This window comes from Mastigoproctus giganteus, chromosome 11 (genome assembly GCF_048544385.1).
Source record: "Mastigoproctus giganteus isolate SK-2022 chromosome 11, ASM4854438v1, whole genome shotgun sequence".
Lineage (NCBI taxonomy): Eukaryota > Metazoa > Arthropoda > Arachnida > Uropygi > Thelyphonidae > Mastigoproctus > Mastigoproctus giganteus.
In genome coordinates, this window is record NC_143585.1 from 172,333,236 (window position 1) to 172,357,894 (window position 24,659).

The 24,659-nt window shown below is 38.9% G+C and overlaps 1 protein-coding gene across 1 annotated transcript in view; it reads right to left on the minus strand.

The window, feature by feature from the left end:
- The window catches only part of Grip163 (gamma-tubulin complex component 6), a 916,232-nt gene that overhangs the window by 652,262 nt on the left and 239,311 nt on the right, over window positions 1-24,659 (minus strand). Inside the window, exon 10 of the mRNA XM_090384619.1 lies at window positions 3,065-3,207. Within this exon, the coding sequence (XP_090240745.1) occupies window positions 3,065-3,207 (143 nt within the window). The remainder of the gene's footprint in view (window positions 1-3,064; window positions 3,208-24,659) is intronic.

Sequence of the window (24,659 nt, forward strand, 5' to 3'; positions counted from 1 at the left end):
ATGTGGAATAAGGTTTGTTCCCATGTTTAGGAGGGAGAGGTCATTGTCTGTGAGCATATGCTGTATGACTCGTCCTCTTCTATTGATGTTACACTCAACAGGGTGTAATGTCCATTAAAATCTCCAAAAAGTGAGAAAGAGGGAAGCAGCTGCATTACAAGATCATCAAGGTCTTTCTGGTAGATTCCAGTCCCAGGTGGCAAATATATAGAGCAGACTGATAGTAGAAACCCTACTGTAAGTCAAATTGCTACAGCCTCTATGTTGGTTGTAATTCGCAGAGACTGAAATGGGGTCTGGTTGCCCACGAGGATTGCGACTCCTCCATGAGCAGGGCCACCCCCAATTATATCCTTGCAAATAATAGTAATGTTACACATCCTGGGTCATCATTTGCCAGTAAGCAAAAGCAAGACAGTTCGTGCTTTTGCAGGAATGCCTCGATATCTTCTGCATTTTTCCAGAATCCCCAATGATTCCACTGTAGGAATTAGCCATCACATGGGCTTGGTGAATCCATCAGCCGCTTCCAAAGTGCTGAGGGCTTATTTTTATCACTGTTGGATTTATCTCTTTTGGGGAAGTATGGACACTATTCTGTGTCCATTTCCTTCTCCGCAAAGAGTTCCAGGACTGTCATCGGGTACCTCATTTGTTTGTACATACAATTTTTCTTGTTTCACCATTGGCAGTTGAGTTTTCTTTACTGTAACTTTTGCGTTTGATTTTGGTAATGCTGGGGCAGAAGGAAGAACTGATATTGGAGTGGCAGCTGACTAAGATTTCTGTGCTGGTTTTTCTGAGCTCAGTAAATGGCGAGCAATTGGCATAAATGACTCTTTTTCGGTGGTATGGTCATTTCTGTTTGAGTTCCAATTGAACATTTCTTGACAACCTTTTCAGCATGTTGCCTTATTGCTTTTTACTGATTTAACTGCTTTTATGACCTCCTGGTATAAGATGTTCAGCTGTGCTTTAGTCGTATTTCCTTTTCTTCTTTCCACATCTGGCAAGTTCTACAGTAGGCAGGGTGCTCGCCTTGGCAGTTAATGCAGGTGGGTTTTGAAGCTTTGCATGATGTCATTTCAAGGTCCTTTGTACGCAAGCACAAGAAAGATCACAGCAGGCCATTTTTGAATGTCCATATTTCTGGCACTTAAAGCACCTCAATGGGTTTTGGAACATATGGACATATTGTGCAGTTCAGATAACCAGCTTTAATCTCATTATAGGTAATGTTGGTGTATTAAAAGTAAGGATGATGTTTCTAGTCAGGAGTAGATTCCCAATCCTATGTATGAACATTCCCACTGCAGCTGTAACTCCTTGCAATTTCAATTCTGAACAGATCTCTTCAGATAGTTAAAGAAGATCCCATTCAGAGATTACACCTTGGAATGAGTTCAGTGCTTTGTGGGGTGTTACTGTTATTGGTATGACCCCAATAAATTTGGCATGGAGGAGCTGGGAGTGTTTATCATTGTTTCGATGAGGATATCCGCAGAAATCAGCCATTTTACAGATTTAGGGGAGCCTTCCAGCCCTTCCAAATAAAGAAGGGTAATTTCTTTAAAGATTTAGAAAAATTTAGATTATCAGGAATCATATTAGTTTTTATTGTGGTTCACTGCCTGCACTCCCCATCCACCACAGAGCCCAAAGTGATGTCCACTATCTGGCAAGCAATAAATGCACTCGGGAGTGGGAAGCCAGGACTACCCAGACACCAAACCCGCACTGCCACCAGCCTGAATCATGTCCCCTGGACCATTGGCATGGCTGACCCTTGCAGGTGAATCACTAGCCGATTGATCCTAGCCAGACTACCCAGGGCCAACGACTACAGAAAAGTAAGGAATTTCGTTCACTTTAGAAGAAAAATCTTTGATTTTGCCACTTTTCACACTAAACCCATCTTAAATAATACTCAAGAATTTCGATTATAAAACTAATTAAATGTGTAATATAGCTTATTTGTAGGTATATTAACATATTATCATCAAGTTTTCAGCAGAAATTAATTTAAAAAAGAAACTGATTTCCCATTGTCTCCTATGGGAATCCTCCCATTGCTTTTCTATGGGAGTCAAATGACTTGTCGATTAACTTATTTCATATGAACGAATTCGATAAAAACGAGGTCCGTCACACTATATGTGCGGAAATGAAGTAAACTAGACCCTTTTTTTAAAGAAAGACCAGAAATTAAATGAGTTTTTCCAAAAAAATCATCCCTATGCATTACTATGGGAATCTGATCCCATGTGGAATATCTTTTTTAATTTCAGGGATTTCGATAAAAACGAAGTGTTTTCCAGTGTATTTACGTGAATCAAGTAAATTTGCCAAGTTTGGTAAAGAACAAACTGTAATTAAGTTGAAGCAGAGGCCAAAGTGGCGTGCTGAAAAGGGGGGGGCCCCTTTAAACCCCAAGTTCTCCTTTCCGAATTTCCATGCAGCGCATGGCAAACATGCCAGATTCCTATGGTGTTAACCTGGAACCTAGACTGTGGACGTTGGCTCCCAGTGATGTAATCTGAAGAACCAGCAGCATCACTGGGAGGTCTCCTCACCCTGTACAGGTGCCCACATTGAGGGGATTGTGATATGCAACATTCTTGTCTTGAACAGCCTTAGCACATGTAATGGAAAACCAAGGTTTAGACAAAGGCTGAGATTTTATAGTGGAGTGTGGAATAAAGGATTTCATCCCTAAAAGAATAATTTCACTCACATGATCTGAGCAAATGTCAACATCAGAATGTTAATTCAACCAATGAAAAGAAGAACAGAAATCTCACAGATCATCCCATTTCACATTCTTGTAATGCCAAACAAGATGCATAATAAGCATAGCCTCTTCACTGTTGAGTGTCAAATAATCTCATAAATATCTCGTGAATTTTTGTTTTGTATATCAAAGTTTTTTAATGGAAAACATGCAAGTCACTGAAAATAGTAGATGAATTTAAACATGGAAGCAATGATAATCTTCATTAAATTCTTCTACCAACACTAACTGAAAAAAATAAGCACAGCAAAAAATTAAAATAAAATAACATACCATCCAATGGTTTCCCAAGCAAACAATAACCTCAATTTAGTATTTATTGCACTATCCCAGATATCCTCTGAGGTGCCTCCTCCTACAGTTGAACTCAGGGGTGATTCAATAAATCCTTCATCTTCAGAACTGTTTTCTGTTGCCTAAAGCAAACAATATTGACTTACAAAGTAAATAAATAATTAAAAGGTGATTAACGGTAATTTTATTTTAAGAATCAACAACTGCTAATTTTTTAAATATTTTTCTCTTATTGATAAAAAATATTTATACAACTTCACAAATGTTAAATTCATTTGTTTTAACTACAAGAAATATCCGCAGAAATCAGCCATTTCTGCCTCAGTGATCCACAAATTCGTCATCTGTGGATATAATTATTAAAAAAGAATATAGAGACATTCTTTGCCTTCCACGAACAGTGTAGGCAGGCACTACACTGTTCATGAAAGGCAAACTTTTCAAAGTGAGTGAAAGTGACTTGTTCTTAATGCGATTACTCTCAACCAAATCATCCCATTTTGTCATTGGCAGTTAAGTATTTGATGGATGATTTTATATAAGTGTAAGTAGACATACTGCCTGTTTACTGACTTATGAACTTGTAGGTACTTATACTGATTTGATTTGTAATGACTGTATTAATTGTAAAAATAATTAGCATACAACTAATTATTCTGACAATGACTTTGTAGTCATACAAAAGTATAAGCAGAAAATTTTAAGTATTTGGTCATTATACAAACAAAACTGGAAAATACTGACACTCTTTTGTAAACTGGACACATCGAAGTGAATTTCATAAGAGACCATCATAAAAATGTTTCAGTAAGTGCAAAATATATGTAATTCATACTGTCAGATACTGCAATTGTATGAATTACATATATTTTCAATTAGACTCCATGCCTTTGCCAAGGGACGACCATCAAAGCCTCTGTTCTTTAATAACCAGAATAGTAGCTAAAGGAAAACACGTCTTCAGTTTATTTCATAACCAGTAAGCAAGCTGTAAGTTCTGTTAAAGAATATGTTACTCTAAGAATTTAGAATTAAATCAATTGACTAGTCAAAGGTAAGGATATGCTGCACATGTTTGTGATGATGGTGATACAAGCTCATATGACTACTAAATGCAGCAATTCTCTTGTACTGTCATTATCTTGTAAGCTCCTCTCACCTTATGTGATTTCCCCAGAGTATAAAGAGAACACTATTTAAATATAATTATACATAGTGAGCGTAGTGGATATTATTATTATTATTATTACTAGTCATACAGTGCAAGAAAGCCTGAGGCTTATGCTGCACCAGATAAAAAAAAAAATTTTCAAGTTACCTTGAGAGAGAGAGAGAGAGAGAGAGAGAGAGAGAGAGAGAGAGAGAGAGAGAGAGAGAGAGAGAGAGAGAAGTACAAGGGAATCACCAAGAAAGAGAAGAATGATGATAGCCAGCTCAGGACCCTGGGTGTGTCAAGCCCATACTCACCAGATGTGAGCCCCCTGGGGCTTTAGAGAGGATTAGATGATTAAAGAGGTTAGATAATTGTTTTTACATAATTTATTTAAATATATTGTAAAGTTTATTTTGACATAAGTTTTTTTTTTTCCAGTAATAGTTTTCAAATTTAATATTTCTAATATTATAAATATAATTTTTTAAAAGTTACTTTCTTAGTTAGCAATGTTAGCAATGATTGTGACCAGATCCACCATGAAAACTTCGTCAGATGGTATCATGACTCATACAGAAATAGCCGATGCCGATTTTTGGATGCATCATGATTTCATTGTTTGCAGAACCTGAAACGTATTTGAAGGTCGACCTAGTAGTTAATCATAGCTCCTGTCGATTCTTTTCTTTGTCACCGTTGTAAGGAAGTTCCAATCTAATGTTAAAATTTGGTGTATTGCTAGAAGAATTTTGACTGAAAAACAGGGTGCTTGCCCTAGAAAATAATGTAATTCGGAGCTTGTCAGGGACTCAAGCCTCAAGTAACTTACCAAGTGATGCACTCTCGATTCGGACCCTAGAGCAGAATAAACTAGTGTAAACTGCTCTGGTTCAAAACGACTTAGTTCTATTAGGAGACTTCATTGTCAGGGAAACAGGAAATATTTTTTTTTAATAAGGATAGGTGGACTAGAACCAGTGTCTGCTGGGAGCAACAATTAATAATGTCATCAAAAGATTGTCAGATTTTAAGGGGATAAAGAGAATATTATTATTCATGTGGGGACTAATGATATTAAGCACACAAGATCTGATGATTTGTTAGACAAATATAGGACCATGCTGAAGAACTGCTGCGAGTTAGATCAGAATGTCTAGGTGTCTGCAATTCTGCCCTGGCACGAGAGGAGGGATTATATTCTGAAAGCCTTGTGGATTAACTCAAGGCTTGAAGGACTCTGCAAAGTTTTTGGGAGGAAATTTTTATCAGCTTGGCCGACACTTGTAGGTAGAAGGAATTTATTTTGTAGAGACAGGATACATTAAAACAAAGGTGGTGCAAAAGGTTTTGCCAGTATCACTGAGGATACCTTAAAAGTTCAGGGGGGAACTGCTAGTTTGGAGGGGAAAGGGTAATATACATATGCATTTATCTGATAATTTTTGTCAAAGTAAAGAGTGTATATACCTCAACAGTTCTTGTTTGTTACCACAACAGATCATTTTAGCAACATTTTCTGTGAGCCGGAACATCTCAAAAGGGTAGCTAAAGTCAGGGAAGGAAGCTTAAGGGGCGTGTCAGGGTAGCTTAAGGAAGCTTAAGTAACTTCAAGGGGTGTGTCAAGGTAGTTAACTAAACAAGAACACTAAGTCTTAATTGTTAATACAGTAATGTCAGAAATGTCATCAATAAAATGAGTGAATTCAAAGTACAGGTTAGGACAATTAATGCTGACATAGCAGGGTTTAAGGAAAAGTGGTGCCAAAGGAAATAGGGGATGATGAGTTTCTGTATGGTATGTACTATGTATTAAGGAAGGGTAGGGCACATAGAAGAGGTGATGGGGTCATGCTTATTATAAAAAGGAGCCAGAGCAAGAAGAAAGCTTTCCCAGATTCAGACGTTTCGCATGCTAGTATAGAATCTGTATGGTGAGAGATAATTGGAAGAAAGGTATGAGAGTGGGAGTAATCTACAGGTCAGGTCATTGTGAAGATTATGATGAGGGCCTCTACATGCAAATGGAATGGACAAGTAAGTGTGAATGTCTTATTATGGGCAATTTTAATTTGCCTCTAATTGATTGGAGCATATGGGAAGGATACTTGACATGGGGAAAAAAAATTTTAAATCAACTAGATGATTGTTATTTGTATCAACATATCAGGGGAGGTACTAAAGAAAAGAATAATCTAAATCTGATCATCACCCATGAACCATATGACATAATAGGGCTGGGAGTATGGGAACCAGTAGAAGGAAGTGATCACAGGGTTCTACAGTAGACGATGAAGTAAGAGAGAGAGGTAGGAGTGGTTATAGGCAAAGGAATGGGTTATAATTTCAGTACAGGAAATTACAATGGCCTATATTAACTGGGAAGATAATTAGAGACAGTGAATACAACTGAATGACTTTAAAACAATAATCATAAAAGCCTTGCATGCATATATACCATTAAAAAAATACTCCAGAGAAGGAGTCCAAATTGGATGAATAAGGAAGTTGCCAGATTACTTGAGCAGAAAAAGATGGCATGGAAAAGTTACACATCAATAAAAAGCACTGAAGCCTATAACAGCTACAAATTGATCTGTAATAGCATACCAGAGAAAATGTTAATGTAATCTGGCAAAGGCAGATTACAAGAAATCACTGGCAAAGAGTGGGGATAAAAAATTCTTCACATATATAAATGCAAAGAAGAAAAGGGCCAATCAGATAGGACCCTTTTGTAATGGGCATGGGATAGTATTAGATACTCCAGCTGAAGTTGCAGTTGAACACAACAGTTATTTTGCATCGATATTTACAGAAAAAAGCCTCTATGTCAATGAGAAATTATGGGAGTGAAGTTGAAAAAAATGTAATTAATGATCTTAAAAATTCACATGTTAATTTAATGAAAAAACTTTCAAGCCTACAAGCCAGTAAGGCTCCTGAGGTTGATGGCATATACCCTATAATCTTAAGGGAGACGGCAAGTGAGTGCACTGAACCACTGAGACTAATTATAAGAGCATCACTGGACTCAGTAGTGATTCTGTTGGATTGGAAAATAGCCAATGTATCTCCAATACATAAGAGCAGTTCTAAGAGTGAAGTGGGAAATTACCGGCCAGTAATTTCCAGTAAAGTAGGGAAAATCATGGAGGCAACGATCAAGGATGGAATTCAGTATCATTTACACAGAAATGGAATTCTGAAATATATGCAGCATGGTTTTGGAAAGGTAAAATTATGTTTAACAAATTTGGTTAGCTATTTTGATGACAGATGGATTTAGGGAATAATTATTACATTGTTTATTTAGATTTCAGCACAGCATTTGACTCAGCCCCATATCAGCAGTAGTTTATAAGCTCAAACATGGTAGAATGGCAACATGAAGGAAAATTCTTAGATGAATTGCAGAATGGCTTCAGGGAGGAGCAGAGGATTATGATAAATAGTTATTCCTCAGATTGGGTTAATGTAAGATGTGGAGTTCCCCAGGGTTCAGTTTTGGGCACACTGTTAATTTTGATTTTCTTAAATGATATTGATGAAGGGATAGAGGGCGTGATGTCTAAATTTGCAGATGATGTAAAGATTGGTAGAGTAGTTAATGATCACTGCCAAGAAGAGCTTCTTCAGAGTGACATAGATAGACATCAGGAATGGTCAAAAAAAGTGGCAAATTTGCTTTAATCTAGCAATGTGCAAGATCTTACACCTGGGAAAACAGCAAACCACAAATTAACTTATACACTTCGTGGAGTTGAACTAAGTTCAGTAGTGAAAGGAAGGGACTTGGGAGTTACAATACGGTCACACAAGAAGTTCTCAAAGCATTGTAGACAGGTTGCAAGGAAGGCCCATGGTGTCCTATACATGATTTTTCGAACATTAGCATTAGCATTAGTAGAGGCATTTGATGCAAGAAAGCAAGCTTATGCAGCATCAGCCAAAAAAAAAAAGTAACATAAATAAATAAAAATAACCACTTCCACTTCACCCCTCTGTTCGTTCGAAATACCTGTCCAGCTGAGCCTTAAACTTATTTAGGCTATCAACTTCCACGACAAGGGATGGAAGTCTGTTCCACCTACCAACCACCCGCTGGCTAAAGGCAAATTTCCGCACATCTATCCTACATCTGTCTTTCCTCAATTTGAATTTATGCCCTCTCAGGTGATTATTCTGAGCAAGAGGAAGAATCCCATCAGCATTGAGCATGCTCAAACCATTCAAGGCTTTGTACACCAATATCAGATCACCTCGCTGGTGCCTAGTTTCCAGACACTGTAATTCGCAAAACTTAAGCCTTTCTTCGTAAGAGCACCCCTTTGTCCCATTCACCAATCTAGTTGCCCTTCTCTGTACTCGTTCCAGCAGCTCTACATCCTTCTTGAAATGAGGCCTCCAGGCCTGTATACAGTACTCTAGGTGTGGCCTGACCATTGCTTTATACAAGGGAATAATCACCTCCTTATCCCTGCTAGAAAAATTCCTATATATCATTGACAATACACCATGAGCTACTCTTGCAGCCCGTCTGCACTGCTCAGAGAACTTCATATCTGCCTGCACAACCACCCCCAGGTCCCTTTCATTCTCTACCACTGTCAGTGTAGTACCACAGAGTTGATACGTTGCTCTGGGGTTGCTGTTGCCCATATGTAGTACTTTACATTTGTCAATGTTAAACTTCATTTGCCACCTCGAAGCCCATCTGCTCAACCTTTCCAAATCCTGTTGCAGTAGCATAGTGTCAGTAGTGTCCTTGACAACCCTGCCAACCTTCGTATCGTCTGCAAACTTGGACATTAAGCCTGATATACCATCATCAATATCATTTATAAATACAGAAAACAATAAAGGACCCAATACTGAACCCTGAGGGACTCCACTAATAACATTAGTCCATGATGAGCAGTGTCCATTGATTACCACTCTCTGTCTTCTCCCCCTCAACCACCCCTTTATCCATAGCAGCAATTTGCCTCCAATGCCACACTGCTCCAATTTGTGCAGCAGTCTTCCATGTGCAACAGTATCAAAAGCCTTTCTAAGATCCAAGTATATATCTTAGATCCCTGCATCCAGTTCTTTTGTGACTGCATCATAGTATCCAATCTAATTGGTCAGGCAAGACTTACCCTTAACAAAACCATGCTGTGTCCTAGCTATAACTGAAGTCTTGTCTAGATGATCCTGCAGTGCTTCTTTAACCAGTGCCTCCATTAATTTTCCGGGAACAGAAGTTAAACTCACAGGTCTATAATTACTTGTGTCAGCCTTTGATCCCCCTTTGTGAATTGGGGTCACATTTGCACATCTCCAGTCCGTGGGTACCTCCCCTGAGTCCAAGGAAGCTCTCATAATTATGGCTAAGGGTTTGCTTACTTCCTTTGCTGCCTCCTTTAATATAACTGGATAGATTCCATCCACCCCAGGTGCCTTTCTTGTGTTTATCTGTAACAATTTCTCCTCCACTTTGCTCTCAGTTATTACAAGATTCTCTAGCTTACTGCTAGAGTTGAATACACCTCTGGCATTCCCCTCGCTGGATAACTCCTCATGTGTGAATGTCGATGCAAAATATTCATTTAGTTTGTTAGCTACCTGAGCAGGGTCATCAACAGTTGACCCATCGATCTCAGGTGGACCAATCTGATTCATCCCCTTCCTTCTAGAGTTTACATAAGTAAAGAACTCTTTGCTGTTTCTCTTCGCATCCCTTGCCAAGGATCTCTCGTAATCTGCCTTCGCCTGCCTAACCTCCTTTGTAACTTGGTTACAGATCAACTTGTATCTATCATAGGCGTCTGTGTCACGTGTTAATTTGTATGTATCCCATGGATTTTCTTCTCTGCCATATGCCTCATTAGTTCATCTGACATCCATTTAGGCCTAAACCTTGAACAATATTTCTTAGTTGGTATGTAAAGCCTAGTAGCTTCCAAGATAAGTTCTTTGAATGCTTCCCTTTTTGAATTTGCTGTTGGCAATATCATTAGTTGATCCCACTGTATAGAATTTAAATACTGTCTCAGTCCATTGTAGTCGCCTTTACGAAAGCAATAACCCTTCCCTTTACCCCTGATGGTAGTTACCTCTTTGAGTAACTCCCACTTCAGCACACTGTGATCACTGCCATCTAGTGGTTCATTTATCTGCAGATTCTTAATGCATGAAGAATCACTACTGATAATCAAATCAAGAGTATTACTCCCTCTAGTTGCCTCCCGAACATGCTGATGTAGAAAACAATCATCCAATAAATCCACAAAAGCCCTGCTAGTTTGTGAGTGACCAGCCCCCAAATTCCAGTCAATATCTGGGAAATTAAAATCTCCCATTATAAGACTCTCTGATTTACTGGCCCACTCTATTTCTCCGAACAGTTTCTTATTATACTCATCAGAATCATTAGGCCTATAGCACACTCCTACTCTCAATTTTGATCTCCCAATGCTTATGTCACACCAAACTGACTCAACACTGCACTGTCCAGCGATGTCGACTGGCTTCACTTCCTTGGTTTTTATGTGTTTCTTAACTAATAGCATAACCCCTCCTCCCTTCCTATCCTGTCTATCCTTTCTGTAGACATTGTACTCCCCAAATTCCAGTTCTGCATGCCTTACATCTGTGTGACACCACGTCTCTGAAATCCCCACAATATCTGCCTTTGATGTTTTGAGCAATACCTCAAATTCATCAAATTTATTTACTAAACTCCTAGCATTGGTGTACACGCAAGTATACATGCACCTGTTCTTTTTCTTAGCTACCCTAACACAACCCATGTGTTTACTTGTACCCCAATGATTCCCAGCAGTCTCTGAAATATCCTGCATCTTATTTTCCAGGCTGCGGCTCATTCCAATAGAAGCAGTGCAAGAATCACTTTCACCTCTGCCAGTGGCTACTGTTAATCTATTAGTCCTTGTATCCCCCCAATCTAGCAATTTTCCGACCCGCCTAACACTGCCTCGATAGCATCAGCAAACATTCTTGCACCCTTTCTATTTAAGTGTATCCCATCCCTGTAGAAGCAGTCTCTCCTGTTAACAAGTACAGACCAGGCTGAAAAAACCTTTACCCCTTGAGCCCTGCACAATCTTTCCAGGGCCGAATTGATTGACAGGGCTCTCATCATATACTCCCTCCTATCGTGTCTGGGCAGAATTGCAGACACTTTCAATTTCAACCCTAATTCACGGCTTTTTTTCATCAGTGACCTGTTTTTGTCAAGTAATTCCGCCGGTCTCCTACTCTTAATATCATTAGTGCCAATGTGTACAATAATATCACCTTTTGTGCCCTTAAAAGATGATATCCGCTCTACAATGTCATCAACTTTTGCCCCTGGCAGACATACCCTGGTCCTGTTCCACCTATCCTTTTTACAAAGCATGTTTCCCATTTCCCTGACAATAGAGTCTCCAACAACTACTAGTTCCTTTGGGACCAGCGCATTCTGCCTTGGGGGTTGCCGCTGTGTTGCGCGATGACCAAGTGCAAGCTCTGGCATTGGTGTGGGCAGCTGAGAGCTTGATGGGCCCCTCACTTGTAATCCTTCGAGGGCATCCACCCTGTCCTTCAAGCTCTCATACAGGCCCATAACAACGCTGAGTTGTCGCCTGATCTCCTTACACTCCTTGCATCGCAGACATACAAAGACATCCCCCGTGGCAGTATCATGTCCCATACTTGACTGCTCCGCAAACATCAAGCAAATAGTGCATCTTAAAAGGCTGTGATTCAGAGGACAACTGCCCCCCTCAGTTCTCCCCTGGGCCACAGCATTCCCATTAGCTTGAGCCTTTTGCTTTGCTGCTCTGGTTTGAGTCATGATTTAGATTTACTTTCAATAAAATTTCAATTTCTGTACAAAATTAAATCCTAAACTTGTATCCAAACACAGTTATAACGCTATATTTATGTTTCAGTAACGAGTGTTATCTACGGAATATTTACGTTTCAGTAACGAGTGTTATCTACGAAATATTTACGTTTCAGTAACGAGTGTTATCTACGAAATATTTATGTTTCAGTAACGAGTGTTATCTACGAAATCCCTTTATATAACTTCCGTATCAAGTTATGTATTAATTATTTATTTTTACTAATTATTTATGTTACGTAACCTAAGTGGTTATATGTATAGTTAAAAATACAATTTAATTGCCAATGAAGTTCGACAAGATTAATAGATTTTACTGATTAATTTTCCCGTAACAATGGCGGATATTTACGAACGGTAAACACGTGTATTTGATACCCTTTCCGATACTAAGTAATACCTACAAAATCTCTATCTAAGTTACTTTAAACTTAAGTACCGTAATAGGAATATAAAGCTACTCTAGAAAATAAGTTAATATGTCAATTTAAACTAATAAAGCAGAAAATAAATCAGAAAAAACTTCTCTGTTCAAGAGCAGGAGAAAGGCCTCGGGTTAGGTAATGGCTAACCTAACCAGAGACCACTGCACTAGAAGAGTTATTGTTGACATCACCCTTCTAGCCAAAGTAATCACTGGAACTTATGAAGCATCTGATATCCTTAGTAAAATCAACTTCAATGCTCCTTATAGACAAGTCAGGAACTTTACACTGTTTCGTCTTGACCCTGCCACCACAGACTTTATGAAGCTCAGTCCACTAAACAGAATCAGCAAATGACTCTCTCACTGACTTCTTTCACAACTCCCAATCACTGATGAACTCAATCCACAAGGTTGTCTCTTCTCTTCAACTGCAAAGTGACTAGCTCTTATCTAATTATTGTAATTTATTATTATTATTTATTTTATTATTTTTCTATTCTCTAACTAATTAATTATTTGTTTACCGGTAACTTAACTTAATGCATACCTCTTTTGTATATATGATTTTAATGTTTAAATCTATATCAATGTTTATCTTCATGTTGGATTTCATATTATTGTTATCAACTCTGTTCATTGTACTGCTCTCAGATACACTGTTAATGGTTACCTGTTGTGTATCTTGTTATTAATAAAAATAAAAATTATGATTCCAAGCAGTATACTTGGCAATAAAGATTTATTTATTTATTTATTTAAATTGATGAAACCAAGAAATAGTAGAGCATCCACTCTACTTCCCTGTTTTGAGCTCCAAGACCTTGACTCCCCCCCCACCCCATGCACACACAAAAAAAAAAAATTGTCTTTGTAACCAGCATCTTGAAAATAGATAGGAAATTAAATGCCAAGAGATTGTAGCACTTAAGGTAATCCATAAATCCCAATAGATACAAAAAATAGTTTTACTTTCCTGTAATTACTTGGTTTGAGGAAACTCAGTGCTGATGAGATTCTTCCACTTGCTCAGATTATACACGTAAAGAAGCATAACAAATTCAATCTGAGGAAGGACAGTTTCAGAATAGATGTGTGGAAATTTGCCTTTAGCCAGCAAGTGGCTGATTGTAGGAACAAACTTCCATCTGTTGTTGAAGTTAACAGCTTAAATGAATTCAAGGAAGGACTAGACAAACTATTGGAGGGAATGGATAGGTGAAATGGGAAGTGTTTGAAGCTTGCTTACTTGCATCATATACCACTATGCCACTGCTAATGCCCATATCCCCAGTAGTGAGTTGTGAATATTTTGGGCTTGCAGTTTTGATGCCTTTTTATTCTTCTTTTTTTTTTTCAAAATAAAGAAATATAATAGATACCTCTTTTCATAACAATATTTTAATATTGTTATGAAAAGAAAAAATAACAATATTGCCACAAATAACATAAACTATCACAAAACATTCAAGAATATAAAAACAAATATCACTTAACAAAATTCTAGAAAAGGTACACAAAAATGACAGATTACATGAAAAAAATTATTACACAAATATTCAAGAAAAATTTATTTTAAAAATTGCCACAAAGAATTTACTTCCTTATTAATATTTATAGTCGATCTTCTGCTTTGGTCAATAGCTGAGCAATGATTACAGATGAAAGTTTTGACATAACAATATGGATCAAACTGAAGCAAATGGTTTCTGATTTAGATTTAGAGAGAGAGAGAGATAATCTTTAATGCCCTTCACGGCCAAAAAGCCAGGGGTTTACATTTTTACAGCCTCCCGAAACTTCCGGGAAAATAGAACAATTAATTTACAAAAACAGGTAATTTTACAAAAGAAAACATATTTTATACAAAGGAGAGAACTCCTTACGAGAGTTAGGTCTGATTGAGCTGACTTAACATCGAGATAAGAGCACCAGCTCAATCAGACAGGAACAGATGCAAGGTACACATGTCAATGCAGATTAGTCCTACTAGACATAATTTTTTTCCTGTAAGTCCGGTCAATAGCGAATTTGTTCAGGTCGGCGTCAAGTGCCTGGGTTTGCTTGAACATCTGCTGAGGGAGGAACCTGTCCGAGAGATGGAGTCGCGCTGAATGCGAGTAGAGCTCGGGATTGGCCCTAAGGGCAGCAGGGGGGATCCTCCAGCCACAGGTATCCCAGAATGAAGGTGTTGCGATTATGCCTGTTATCATCTTGACTGTTGCTAGGAGGCGTTGGTCTTCGACTAAGGTGGGAAGCCGTGGAATCCCGAGAGAGTTGGCAAGCTGCGTGGTGTGAATCAGAGCTGGAAGGTTGTGCTTCCTGTTGGCTCACTTTAGGAGCCAGAATTCTGTGGCAAAGAGTGGTTTCTTTATTGATGGTGCCGCTGACGCCCAAATTTCAGCAGCATAGAGTAAAGGTGGAAAGATGATTGCTCTTATGTACCTCACGGTTGTCTTTTTATCTCTGATATGAAGGAGATGCTGTTTTGCTATCCACCGGAGTCTTGAAGCACGTGTGAGGAGCATGTCTATGTGGGCGTTGAATCGAAGTTTGGAGTCGAATACAACGCCCAGATCACGATGGCTGGATGCAATTGGGATGAGGGTGTTGCCGATCGAAGGCTGGAGAGAAGAAGGAGTTTGCTTCAATGAATACACCATGAATTCGGACTTAGCAGGATTGATCTTGAGCCCGAACTGGCAGAGGTAAGATGTGACTGCAGTGAGAGTGTTGTTAATTTCGGTTTTTACCAGATCAAGGTCTTGACCAGGGATGATGGGAGTGAGTATCTTGATATCATCTGCATAGCTCAGTAGACATCGAGAATGTGCAACCAGTGGGAAGATAATAGATGAGAACAGAAGGCCGGAAAGGACCCCTCCTTGTGGGACTCCTGCGGTGACGGATCTAGTAAGGGTGCGATCTCCTGTATGAAGCTTTATAACTCTGTTATTCAGAAGAGAGGAGAGAAAGCATAATATGTTCCCTGTGATCTGGAAGTGGCATTCCAGGAGAGTGAGTAGTTGGTTTACTTGGACGGCATCAAATGCAGCCTCAATGTCTAAGTAAGTCACAGCTAGTTCGTGCCTTTTCTCGAATGTTGACAAGATAGTATTCGTTGTGGCTAGCAGATTTGTGATCGTTGATCTGTTTGGAAGGGAGTAGTGAATTTGGGCTGGATTACTGGGCATGATCTGCTTGGTGAGGATCGGGAGTAAGGTCTTCTCCAGGAGCTTCAGCAGGCTAGAGGAGTTGGAGATGGGTCGGAAATGTTTAGGTTTCGATGGCGACTGAACTTTGGCTAAAGGTTTGATAAGATAGTTTTCCCATTGCTGTGGGAAAATCTGGTTCGAGAGTAACTGGTTGAAGATAATTAAAAGTGGCTGAATAATGTACGGACTTAGGCATTTGAGCATGAATTGGGGAACTCCATCATCACCAGCGGTTGACGAGGCAGGTAGAGAATTGATGGCGACGATCAGCTGTTGTTTTGTGATCTGAATGGTGCTCAACACTTCTTGCTGGGTGGGCTCTGTTAGTAGAGCCAGATCTGAGTTTGGCATAGGATTACGATTAAATCTTGTGACGAAATCGAGCCACAATTCAGGATCAAATTGCAGAGGAAAATGAAGGTTCACTTTCTTGTATGGAATTTTTCCTTTAGCCAGATCTCGGTTAACGTATAATTTGATTGCCTCAGATTTCATGCGATTAAATTGAGCCCGTGCCCTAGAATAAACGATGCGATCATTGACATTTTGCGACTGTTTCCATGTGCGATGGAGATGTTGCTTCAGCTGGAAACTCATTTTGAGTTCTGAATTCCACCAAAGTCTTGTATATGGACTGATTGTGATTTTTTTAGAGGCGGCATATTTGGCAACCATGTTGATCCAGTTTGTGAGAATGTTCACAGCTATTTCTGGGTCACAAGTCTCTAAGGCCACCCAGGGAATGAGAGAGGCGGCTCTGATGCACTTATCTACGTCAAGTAAGTTGGGGCTAGTGATGTCAACCTTTTTTGTTGTCCTTCTGGTTTCTAATTTGGGGGCTGGCAGATATGCAGTCACATGTATTGGGACATGATCAGAGTCGAATGACGTTTCTGCAATGTAATCAAGGGTGCAAGGGATAGAGGCTAGAACTAGATCTAAGAGGTTGTTCCCCCTGGTTGGAGCTTCATTAATAAGCACATCTCAAGTGTGCCAGAAGATCCTTTTTCATATTAGATAGCGGAGGAGGTAAATTGAAATCACCACAAACTACGTGAGAAGCTGTGGGATGCAGCTGATTGATTATCCAGTTGGAAACTTCAAGGATGATTTGCGGGGAAGGCGTTGGAGGTATGTACACCACACAGAGGTCAAACGTCACGAAGTTGTATCTTAACGTAACGAGGATTGCTTCATAGTTAGGGGAGTTACTGGATTTACTATCCAATAGCTTGAAAGTGGATTTCTTGTAAAATATTGCGACGCCTCCACCCTTGCGTGCAATCCGAGATGTGAATACGACCCCATAATCAGCTAGGGCAGCTGCTGCTAGGAATTCTTCATCGTCATTGAGCAATTCTTCATGATCATTTATGGTCATCATATCTGCTTTGTTTGTTTAATGAACATTGTTTAATGGTCAACAATATTCTTTTTATTGTTACAATATTATTCATCACTCTGAAAGCTCGCTCAGCTTCAGAACTGCTAATCGCAATGGTTTCAAGGATGTTTCTGGTTTTTTTAATTGAAAAGGGAATTTCACTGTACTGTCATTGACAACATCTCTAAAATTATTAATTTTTATTTCATATTTTATTATATATTTCATATTTTATTAGGTAGTCACAGACATTCTCTCAGATAAGCCAAACAAGCTGTGCTTGCTACCTGGAAGTCTAAAACGATGATGGAACTGATATTCGGGTGACGATCAAGTCAAGTGGACCGAATTTCAGCGAAGTCCGGACGGTCTGTGACAGCCAACTCATTTGCTTGCACCTTCACGATGATGGGAATTTTGGTAATCCTGGGTATAACCCCCCCCCCATGTACAAGCACACTGTGGGTGATCACCCAGGTGTAAACCAACATAAGTAGGGGTCAAGGTGTGGCGGGGACACCACACGGAGAAATGTTGCCCTTCCGTGTTACCAGGCAATACTAGGTGGAAGATGAATTGCATCAACCATGCAATACCACCACTTTGCTTATTGGAAGCTTGGTGAAGCCCACGTTTAGTCTCCAGAGCTAAGTTCCGGTTATCTCTTCCCGATCTCTTCCATTATGCATTATGATTGATGTCTTTTGAGGTTATGATGAATACCATGGCGAGATCCAAACTTCCTTACTTTCGAGGGTACAGCTCTAAAACGGTGTTCACAGGCTGGCTGCTAGTTAGTGCACTGGACCAAACCTATTGGTAACTCTCTAGGAGGCTTCCGGATCAGCTACTGTATAATCTTGCTACCTCTACTCTGCCAGATAGTGACTGGAAGGAGTCCAAGTAGTGTGTATGCGAGGGACATTGTCGAGACCAAGTTATGTCAAGGATCTGGGTATATTCTCACCATGTGTACGTCATACCCAAAAATTTCATTACTTCATACAGCATGTCCTCCCTACGACTTTTTCTTACTATTGAATACACCATGAATTATCAAACTAATAGAGTAAGTTTATCTGCGAAAAAATCGAAACTTCCCAAACACTTCAAAGTTCATTTCACAAATATACATGGTCTCAGTTCTAATCTCAATAATGTCCATTTCCACTTGGTATGACAAACCCCATGTGCTATTTGACAGAATCTCAGTTATCAGTTGATTCAACCACTGCTCATCTCAGTTGCCCAAATTATTCGCTGTATGATTCCTTTTGCCTCAAAGGTGGTATTGTGCATATGTCCATTCCGATATCCCCTGTCAGAGACTTGGTAATTTGGAATCTCTAATTTTCGATCTTCTCTGGCTTAAAATCTCTATACCTCATTCTGTCGAATTCATCTGTTGTCTCTACCATTCTCCCAACTCCACCAATCAATTGGAAGTCTTTGACTTCCTCTCTTTCCAACTTGACTTTCTCCAGTCCAACTTTCTTGATGATTTTAATGTTCACCACTCCAGCTGGCTTCATTTTCAAGTCACACAGACCCAGCTGGTCAAGATGCTGGGCTTTTGCTATTATTAACGACTTCACACAGATTGTTCATTTACGTACCAGAATACCAGACAATTCTAACCATTCTAGCCAATACCCCTGATCTTTTTCTACCAAACAACGCTTCTAAGTACACGTTTGAAGTAAGTGGCCCTTTAGGCACATGAGATCACAATTTGGTGATTGTCTCTTCTCCAATGGAGCCTTTATCTCATTGCTATTCCCAGTCTCGTGTTGGTTGGCATTACAAGAATGAAAAATAGGATGACCTGCTGGATTTCTTTTCTTCTTTTCCTTGGTCGGATTACTGTTTCACAACTTCTGATGTCAATGTTTCCTCAGATCGTGTCCGTAAAATGATTCTTGTAGGAATGAAATCCTTTATTCCACACTCCACTTTAAAATCTCGTCCTTTATCTAAACCTTGGTTTTCCAATAAATGTGCTAAGACTGTTCAAGAGAATAATGTTTCATATCATAATTGGCTTGTTTCCTTCAGTTTCATTTTCTACATACACCAAAGCTCACAACAATTGTAAAGCAGTTATTAATCAGTCCAAACTAGATTTTGAACAGGCTAAGAGTCAAAAACTTGCTTCTTCCCATAATGGTAACCGAGCATTCGGGTCTCTTGCCAAAGCTATTGGCCACAATGTTTGCCCATCTCTGCTCCCACCTCTGTCAAAACCAGATGGTTCTATTGTCACTTCAGCCAAAGATAAAGCTGATCTGCTAGCATCCCATTTTTCATCCAACTCATGTATTAATGATCTTAGTAAAACGCCTCCGACCATTCCCAACATGCTCCATTCAATGCCTCCTGTTGTCTTCAGTCAAAAGGATGTCAGAAGGATTTTGATGAATCTTGATGCTAAGAAAGCTCCAGGTCCGATGGTATTTCTCCCTTGTTCTCAAAACCTGTGCTCTTGAACTTACTCCTATCTTAGCTGCCTTTTTTCACTTTCTTATTCCAAAGGTGTTTTTCCTTCTGCTTGGAAATTTGCTCATATCCGGCCAGTTCCTAAAATGGGTGACAAATCCCTCTCATCCAATTATCGTCCTATTGCAATTACTTCTACTCTTTCTAAAGTAATGGAGAAATCAATTAACCGCCAACTCTTAAACTACCTAGAAACCTTCAGTCTGATCAATGATCGCCAGTATGGATTCCGTCAGTGTCGATCCACTAGTTATTCTGTCTTATGTTACCCATTTATGGACTAATTCAATGGAAAGGTTCCGTGAAACACAAGTAGTTGCTCTTGACATCTCAAAGGCTTTCGATCGTGTTTGGCATAAAAGTCTTCTAAACAAGCTTCCATCTTATGGTTTGCCAACTGTTTTTTGGATTTGGTTATCCTGTTTTCTCTTTTACCTCTCACTGAGGATGATGGCAGATGACTCTCTGTCTTCTAACTTCTCCACTAATGCTGGTGTCCCCCCAAGGTTCAGTTTTTTTCATCATTCTTTTCCTCTTGTATATTAATGACCTTCTTCCATTGACCAAAAATCCTATCTATAGTTTTGCCAATGATAGCATTGCATTCAACTTTCCAGTTTGAGAAACCTAGCCCTGCTCAATCAGCTTCAACTTCCCGAATATCTGCTACCAATTCCTTAAATGCCAATCTCCAGGTAATTCTCCAGTGAGGCAAAGGCAACTTAGCTGATTTTAATCCTTCTAAACTCAATCCTGTCTTATATCTTGCAAAAAGGATTCTTCTGCTCCAACGCTTATCCATGGTGACATTCTGATTTCTAGACAAAATGATATATCTCTTTTAGGGAGTACCCTGACTTCTACAAGCACATTACAAATATTGCTTCCTTTGCATCTGAAAACTTGGTTTTATCTTTTGCTCTCAGCATTACTTTTCTTCCAAAGAACTGTTCACTCTGTACAAATTGCAAATCTCACCCTACCATGGAATATTGTTCCCATATCTGGGGCGGTGCCCTCAAAACCTCTCTCAGGCTTCTAGATTCCATTCAGAAGAGGGCAGTTAGGTTAATTATTGACTCATCTCTAACAGAGACTCTCCACTCTCTGTCTCATAGACAGTACTGTTTCTGCTGCATGCCTTTTCTACAGATACTTCCATGGGCACTGTTCTTCTGAATTGGCTTTTATAATTCCCGCTCTCTCTTTCAAAACAGTCCAAACACGTGCCAACAGCAGCCAACATCCATTTACTGTCCAACTTCAAACTCACAGAACCAACTTTTCATCTTCCTCATTTATTCATTCAACTGCCGTTTTCTGGAACAACCTTCCTTCATACATATTTCCTGAAAATTACAGTCTACAGAAGTTCAAGTCTAATGTCAACAAATATCTCCCTTCATCTTATCAAGCTCCAACCCATGCACAGTACTAAGTACCATAGGATCTAATACCTCTAGTGTTTTGGGTTTTCATAAAAAAAAATTAAAATTCATCCATATTTTCATGTAGCATATATTTAAAATTTCTTTCAATGCCTCATTGTAAATGATATCATTATTTTCTTTATTTAATTTTAAATTACTCTGTTGTATTAATCCTTTAAGGATAAAATCTCCTCTTTAATCCTTTAAGGATAAAATACCCTTAATCCTTTAAGGCTAAAAAAATGAAGTTTAATAACTTGTCACAAGGTAATTTTTTAAATATGTTCTTACTTTTGATTTTGAATCTTTCAACTTCTTTTGACTTCAACATGCTCTTAATTTTAGATTTATAATTTTCTTCAGAATTTTTCAAATTATCAATAACACCGATAGTTTTAATAATTAATTTATCTGTTTTTACTACAGTGATGATGCGACTTTGTAAAGCTTCTAAAAGGTATGAGTGCTCCTGCAGAATGTCAATCATTGGTGCTAAATTTTTAAGTAATTCCAGATTTAAAAGTCAGTTTAATAATCCCGAATATTTAACTTCCGATTCAAAATGTTTGCACAGAGTGGGATAATTCCACCGAACCGCAATTGCCATCCACAAGCTCCATTGCGGTGTGAGCACATGACCAATCTTTATAATTTAAACATCAAGTTACAATAGCAACATCAAGTTAGCAAACATCTGTCTGTGGGGCCATGAGGTTTGTTAGGGTGGATCTATTTGCGACTGCAAAACGGAACTGTTTTGGTTTCTGTGACATCAGTTGTTTGTTTAATGCTGGAAAGAGTACCTTTTCAAGAAGTTTGAGGAGGGTAGAAGAAGTTGAGATTGGTCTGAAATCTTTTAGGCTTGTTGGTGCTTTAACCTTAGGCAGTGGACTCACAGAGTATTCATTCCATTGAGCAGGGAAAACTTGTATGAAAAGAACCGAGTTGTAGATTGAGAGCAATGCATCTAGGATGTAGGGGCTAAGGCACTTAATTATGAAGTGAGGTATCTTATCTCGGCCGGCGGTACTAGATGGACGCAAGCAGTTAATAGCATATATCAGTTGTGGTCTTGTGATGGAAATTATGGAAACGTCATCAGTAAGGGAAAATTGAGAGTTTTGGAGAATTTCTGCAGAAGCGGAATTGGCTTTGAATCTTTTTATGTAGTCCATCCAGTTATCTAGATCAGCGGTTCTCAAACTTTCTGAGCCCACGCCTCCCTTGACCTGTAAAATTTTCCCAGTGCCTCCCTTGAAGTAAAGCATCTATAATTGTGCAATTTCTTATTTTTAATATGTTAATACAATAATTATTAATACTACATGAAATAATAAGCATCTGTAGTTCTAAATTAGGTTAGTAATTTAGAACTAAGGATGAAAACATCTGAGAACCAAAACATCTAAATTACTAGCGATTATTATCAGTAAGTAATCAAGCCAAAAACAATAAAAAACACAATTGCACACCGCTGAAACCATATTTTCAACCATGCAGCTAATGCTATATCTACCTATATATGTCATACATAGTACGCACTAAATTATATATATTACATTACATCATATCAATCATAATTCATCAATCCATTTCAGCAAAATATAATTTTTTTTTTCCAAATAAATGTTTATTTCATGTTTATATCGAAGTTAGAGTGAGATAGGTGACAGTAAATGCTTTAAAAAATAGGTTATAAAATTCAATGTTATGTTATAAAAGTTTATTTATATGTATATATTTTTTTATTTATATGTTATGTTATGAAAATTACATTTCTGTTAAACTTTTCACGCCTCCTTTTGCACTAGTCAACGCCTCCCCAGGGAGGTGCACCTCCCAGTTTGGAAACTGCTGATCTAGATCAAGATTTGAATTAATGAGACTGTGTCTGGATGGATATGGCACTTTTCCTTTAGACAAGGTAGCATCGGTGTATCTCTTAATGGCTGATGCCTTGAGTCTGTTGAAAATAGCTCTTGCTCTGGAATACAGGATTTGACCTTGGGTTGTGCCAGAGACTTTCCATTGCCTGTGAAGGTACTGCTTGTTGTGAAAACTGCATGTCCACCAAGCTCTAGTCCTTGAGGAAATGCATACGGTTTTGGCTGATGCATAGAGGGTGACTGTATTTATCCATCTTATGATTAGATCAACTGCAAGGATAGGGTCACATCCATCAAGCACATGCCATGGAATAGACTTCACTGCCTCGAGGCACTTTTTTGGGATCCAGAAAAGTAGGAGAAAATATGATTTTCTTTTTTACAGTATTATGGCAATTGAAGCTGGGCATAGGCAGAACAAGAAGAAATGCAATTGGGTCGCGATCTGATTTGAAGGACGTTTCTGGTGGAATGTCGACTCTGCAAATGTCGATTAGTGCCTCTCATTGATAATCGTAAATTTTAATGGACAGAGATTGTTCATTAGTCGCTGAAGGAGAGGACTCAGATAGGGTGGAATATTAAAATCGCCACAGAGAATGTGAGTAGCAGAAGGGTGTAACGTACTCATTATCCAGCCGGTATCATCTTCAATTGTTGCAATATCTGGAGCTCGGGTATGTAGATTGCCGCTAAATCGATTAAACAGGCATTAAACTTCACAGTCACGAGTATTCCTTCATAAAATAAGGAGTTGCTAGATGTGACATGCACAAGTTTCAGGTTGGAATCTTTGACAAAAATGGCAACACCGTTGCCTCTACGTTGAGATCTTGATGTGAAGAACGATGAAAATCCAGTGGCCGGAGCATAGGCTACTGACTCCTAGTCAGGTTCAAGCCATGTTTCTGAAAGACAAATTATATCCATGCTGTTAGACAACAAGAGTTGTTCCAGGGTTTCAAGCTTATTTCGGAGGCTCTGGACATTTTGGTAGAACTCTAAGAGTGAGTTGTAAGGGAATTTTTATAAGTGGTGATCTATTTGATGTTTTTGAACATTTGAACAGATTCAGTCTAGTGGAAATTAAACTGTTAATTGAAAGTTTTTTTTTTTTTTTATGAGAACCCCAAACACAAGAGGTATTAGAACCTATAGTATTAGTACCGTGCTTGGGTTGGAGTTTGAGAAGACGAAAGAAGATATTTGCTGATATTGGACTTGAACTTCTGTAGATTGTAATTTTCAGGAAATACGTATGAAGGAAGGTTGTTCCAGAATACGGCAGTTGAATGAATAAATGAGGAAGATGAAAAGTTGGTTCTGTGGGTTTGAAGTTGGACAGTAAATGGATGTTGGCTGGTGGCGGCACGTGTTCGGACTGTTTTGAAAGAGAGACCGGGAATTATAGAAGTCAATTCAGAAGAACAGTGCCCATGGAAGTATCTGTAGAAGAGGCATGCAGCAGAAACAGTGCGTCTATGAGAAAGCGAGTGGAGAGACTCTGTTAGAGATGAATCATTAATTAACCTAACTGCCCTCTTCTGAATGGAATCAAGAAGCCTGAGAGAGGTTTTGGGGGCACCACCCCAGATGTGGGAACAATATTCCATGGCAGGGCGGATTTGCGATTTATTTATTCAGAGTGAGCAGCTGTTTGGAAGAAAAGTAACGCCGAGAGCGAAAGAGAAA